This window comes from Eublepharis macularius, chromosome 19 (assembly GCF_028583425.1).
Source record: "Eublepharis macularius isolate TG4126 chromosome 19, MPM_Emac_v1.0, whole genome shotgun sequence".
Classification (NCBI taxonomy): domain Eukaryota; kingdom Metazoa; phylum Chordata; class Lepidosauria; order Squamata; family Eublepharidae; genus Eublepharis; species Eublepharis macularius.
The window spans coordinates 2,615,171-2,620,327 of NC_072808.1; the positions used below are offsets into that span (position 1 = coordinate 2,615,171).

Below are 5,157 nucleotides of genomic sequence, written 5' to 3' on the forward strand. Positions count from 1 at the left end.
GAGGGGAACAGACGTCACTTGAGACTTTCAAGTAACTTGTGTAGGTATGATAGTTTAATAAAAAGGGTAACATGGCTTCAGGCATCTTCAGAAGAACAGACAGGGGCAGGGGAGCTTTCTTCCCTTTTCCCTTTTCCGAAGGACAGTTGCCTTAAGTGACCGCAGTCGTAAAGGGTCTCAGCCCTATGCCAGCTATGGTTTGGGGGTGGTAGTGGGGCACGTAAGCAAGATGCCCTCCGAAATTTACCCCATCAGCATTAGAAAAGAGTCCAGTAGCACCTTTAAGACTAATCAACTTTATTGTAGCATAAGCTTTCGAGAACCACAGCTCTCTTCGTCACATGTATCTTGCCGTTGGATTTTAAGCCACTCACTCCCATCCTGACTTAGCTCACAGGATAAGATGAGACGAGGGTGGATGCATGCATAGGGACTGTTCTCTTTGATGAGTGGAACAGCTCCGTGTGCTTTCAAACTGCAGTTTCTACTCAAAAATTCCGCACATCAAACACCGCAATTCACAGCAATGTGTCTCCCCTGAATATATGAATTATTCACATCCTCTGAATAACTAGAAAACTCAGAAAACAAATACTTTATTATCACTGTTATTTCTGGGGTTAATAAAAACCTTTCTCTCTGTTTATTAAGCTAAATAGATTTGACACAGCAGCATATATTCTCTTCCACACTTCACCCTGTACGGCCATGCTGTCCCTAGGAAGCAGAATATCCGCAAAATGTATTGCCCGTCCATTATTGGAAAGAGACATTTCCAAAGATGCAGAGTCTTGTTGTCCGACAACAGAACCAAAGTGGGAGGAGAGCATCTAGAAGTGTTGCTTAACTCGGTGAGATGTTTTCTTTTGCAATGACAATGGAGTGTTGGGTGCTCGAGGAGGAACCATCTCTGCCCTTCCGATCGGTTGGGTCTTTGGGGATGTACTTGACCACGGCAGAGATTAGCTTTCCTCGGAAGTTCTTGCTCAGGAAGTTGTACAAGATGGGGTTGACCACGCAATGGACCAGGGTGAAACAGTCTATGATATCGTAGAAGAAGTAGATGAAGTCAACCAAGTAGCAGTGGAGTAAGATGTGGATGCCGTCAAAAAAGATGGCAATCGTAACCAAGTGAAACGGCAGCCAGCAGATCAGGAAGACGATGATGTAGGCGTAGATGAGGGCGCAGTGCTTTCTGCTCTCCGGCTTGTTGCAACGCTTGATGTATCTGGCGGTCAATACGTTGAAAACGGCAATGACGGGGAAGGGGATGGCGAATCCAAGGATGGTGGTCAGCAACGTGGCCGCCGTTGCCCAGTCATCAAAGGTCTCAAAGGGGGCTGCGAAGATGCAAATGGGATCAATAGATTGTACAACCTCCATGTGGGCCACCTCAGGCAAAGGGATGATGGCCGCAGAGGCCCATACGCAGCAACAGGCAATGCGTCGCACCCGGTGCTGGTTTTGGTGCCAGAAGTGGGAAGACGTTGTCAAGGACACGTAACGGTCCACACTGAGGCAAGTGAGAAAGAAGATGCTGCTATACATATTGGCGAAGTAAAAGTAGTAGGTGAAGCGGCAGAGAAAACCTCCCCAGAGCCACGTATAATCAAGCATCACTTCGAGCATCCAGACAGGTAAGGAAAGTACTACTCCGAGGTCAGCAATCGCCATGTTCAGGATGTAGAGGTTGACCAGATTCCTGTGACCTCGGGTCTGCCAGTTGACCCAGATGACCAAGGAATTCTCCACCAGACCCACCACAAAGATGATGAGGTAGAGAACAAAGAGGAAGACCCTCTTCACGTTATGATCCAGCCCCAAGTCACAGTAGTAGAAAGTGTGGTTAAGCAGGTGGTAAAGCTCGGTCATGTTGTGGAACTCGCCGTACGTGCCGAAAATCGAGGGCTCCGGCTCGGTCATTTTGGGCAGGCCGTTTAGCTGCAAGAAGAAGAGAAGCAGAGTTGAATGCTAGTGGATCAAGGGCTGAGCTGAGTTTTTTTCCTTTGTTCCAGAAGAAGAACGAATTTTTCAGCCCTGCAAAATTTGAATTGCATAGGTTGTTAGCTCACAGGGCACGATGGAAAAGATTTCAGTGCCCTCTTTTTTCATGTGATTTTCCAAGCAGAAACGAAGAACAGCCAAATCACGATATTAAAACTATCTCACTGAAACACGTCAAACAAATAATAAGTAAACACGAACTGAAACAGAAGGTTGGAAAAAAGTATCAGGCACGGAAAGGGCAGTGAAAGTAGGTTGCCAGCCTCCAGGTGGCGCCTGGAGCTCTCCAGCATTTCAACTGCTCTTCAGAACACAGAAATCAGTTTCCCTGGAGAAAATGGCTACTCTAGAGGCTGGACTTTGTGGAATTTTACCCTGCTGAGCTCCCCGCACCATTCCACTTTTCCCAGGCGCCACCTCCCAAATCTCCTGTACCGGAGTTGGCAAAATTAAGTGAAAGGTTTTTAATTCATTTTAAATTGACAACTGATAAAGTCTGAGAAAAAAAGAAGAGAACAGCTGGTGTTGCTGGCTGTATTGGGCAATGAATCAAAAGACCCACAACAGTAAGGACTAGCAACTTAACATAAAGTCTACAAAGTACAGCACACACTTATGGTGTAAGTTACTAACCACTTTTATGAACAATATTAATCACAAAGGCCACTAGCCTGTTCCTTTTCAATACAAAATGAACACAAGGATTGCACAAACAGAAAGTCCACACTCCCCTATGGGGAAGATGTCCCAAAATTGTCTCTTAATGAAGCGAGTCACTCCTTTTTACTTTTTACTTAATCACAGTGGTCAAATGATGAACACATTCCAATGACCAGTTCCCAGTCGTGAGATTCCACAAAGAGGACGCCAGCCCTGCAGGGAGGACGGAAAGCCACCGTGAGCACAAGTTGCTAGTCCTTGGTAGTCCTTACTGTTGCGGGTCTTTTGATGCATTATCTTTGTTACCACACAGTGTTCCCCTCTGTATTTTTTCGGCTGTATTGGGCAGGCAATAATGTTTTCTGGGTTCTCCGTAAACACCAAATGAGTCTCTATTTCAGACTAAATAGTGTGGAAGCATTTAGTTGATAGCAAGGAACCAACTAAAATAGTCCCCCCTGGCCCCAGAATTAACTTTACTAGGGCAGAAAAACGAGCTTTAGACATACCGTCCTACTGGATTGTATTAGAACCCACCAGAATGACACAAAACAGTACCCAAGCTTTTGAGTTTTCCAGAACTCTTAATCAGACTGGATCTTTTAAAAAGGGTAGGGGCGGATGTCTCAGCTAGAATCTTAATGCCTTGATTTGTAAGCACCCTGTGTGAAATGCTGGGCAGGTATGCAGATTTAAAATTTTGCCAATGTCAGATTGTGCCCTGCTAGGTTCCGTACTGTCAATAGGATGTGTCCATTTTTTTTGCTTCCTTTTGCAAGAAGAGAAAGTTTTTAGATTATGGATTATCTTCCTCACCTTTTACAAACAATATGAATCTCCCATTAGTCTATGCATCAACGAGTACTCAGATTTGGCAGCAATGCTTCATGATTCCAGGCTGCTGTAACTAAATTGACTGGGCTATATGTGAAATTTAACAATGGCCGAGATGATGCAAATGTATGAAATTGCCTTCCTTAAGCAGAGCTAGATGGCAGATTCAACTGACCCAAGCATTTATACTCTGACTGCTGGTGACTCTAGTTTAAGGTCTCCAGTGGGGCATTTCCCAGTCTTGCAACTTGACCTCATTTAACTCAATATACCAAGGACCTGGGACTTCATGCACACAAAAAGTTTCACTTGTTGCGCTGTGGCTTTCCACCATTAATTAACAACATTCATTCAAAACAGTAAAGAGTCCAGTAGCACCTTTAAGACTAACCAACTTTATTGTAGCATAAGCTTTTGTGAACCACAGCTCTCTTCATCAGATGCATGGAGGGTATGAAGAAACTGGCTAGAGGTATATAGGTGGTGAGGGAAGGGGGAGAGGGTGCAGAGTGTGAGGGCCACATAAATGTAAACCAGTTGCAAAAGTCGTGAAAGATTCCATGCATCTGATGAAGAGAGCTGTGGTTCTCGAAAGCTTATGCTGCAATAAAGTTGGTTAGTCTTAAAGGTGCTACTGGACTCTTTCTATTTTGCAACTACAGACGAACATGGCTAACTCCTCTGGAACTGTTTGAGATTGCTCTGATAATATCTGAAGCAGTACAGATGTTCCCCTCCATCCCTTGAAATGCATTGCAGGCTTTTGAGTTGCACAGAACTCTTTTCTCCAAGTGATAATCAAAAGCCCCTGGAGTTCTGGCTTCCTGATGGAAGAACTCTGTACAAAAGATAGCTCACCGTACCAAAGCACTTGGTGTAATACAACATATTGTCAGTGCAGGCTACAAGCAAACAATAGCTGAAAATGTTTAGAGAGAAACTTTGCTTCCCTTTACAGTGCTCTTTTTGCTTTGTTTGTTACGGTCTCACTATCATCTGTGGTCAGGTTCATTTGGCAAGTTTTTGAAGCCCTACCAAAACCTTCGAAACCTGTCTACCGGAAGCAAAGCTGCCTGGGGCAGTGATCTGACTGCCTTGAGATTTTAAAAATCGCCTTAGGGTGGACCAGTGTGGAAGTGGAGGATTGCATCCTTGATGTTGCAACAAGCATTTGTCATCAGCCTAGGGAGAAAGCGTATTTTCTCCAGGGCATCTGGAGGAAGGAAGAGAAAGTCCTGCTTCTTAAGCAGAAGGCAGTCAGGCATCCTTCATACAGTACGCGTTTCTCTCCAAGATGCAGCTTAGCTGGAAGTGAGACATTCTGGTTCAGGCGAAACAAATCAAGTAGGTGCTTACCTGGTTAGAAACCAAAGATGAGCCTGGGTGTTTTTCACTCTGGTTTGCAGCCTCTCCCATTCAGTAGCTCCACAGAGTCTAAGGTGCACTCTTTCCAGGAATGTGTATTTGCCAACGGCCGGCTTGCGGCAGCTTTTCCTCCTTCCTATCTCCCTCCATACAGGAAATGAGCATCATAGCTTATTACTCTGAAAACACAGCCCTGGTGTAACGGGAGCTGTTTAACCCAGTTGTTCCAGGCTCTTTTCTTTACTCGAGGGCATCCAGGTTCAGCTCAGATGGCCCGTCACCAGGGACAGAAGC

The 5,157-nt window shown here is 45.1% G+C and overlaps 1 protein-coding gene across 1 annotated transcript; it reads right to left on the minus strand.

Moving 5' to 3' along the window:
* Positions 1 to 280: 280 nt before the first annotated feature.
* Positions 281 to 4,943, minus strand: GPR182 (G protein-coupled receptor 182). Its single transcript, XM_055003684.1, has 2 exons — positions 4,855 to 4,943; positions 281 to 1,941 (listed from the first exon to the last, which is right to left on the minus strand). The coding sequence occupies exons 1-2, from the start codon at positions 4,912 to 4,914 to the stop codon at positions 844 to 846; spliced, it is 1,158 nt and encodes a 385-aa protein (XP_054859659.1). The 5' UTR covers positions 4,915 to 4,943; the 3' UTR covers positions 281 to 843.
* Positions 4,944 to 5,157: the final 214 nt, after the last annotated feature.

What these genes read in the sequence shown, in the direction of transcription:
- GPR182 (XM_055003684.1), bottom strand. Translation starts at nt 4,914, where the DNA reads ATGGGAGAGGCTGCAAACCAGAGTGAAAAACACCCAGGCTCATCTTTG. An exon ending in CATCTTTGGTTTCTAACCAG is followed by an intron (nt 1,942 to 4,854) that starts GTAAGCACCTAC and finishes TTCTTCTTGCAG; the next exon opens with CTAAACGGCCTGCCCAAAAT.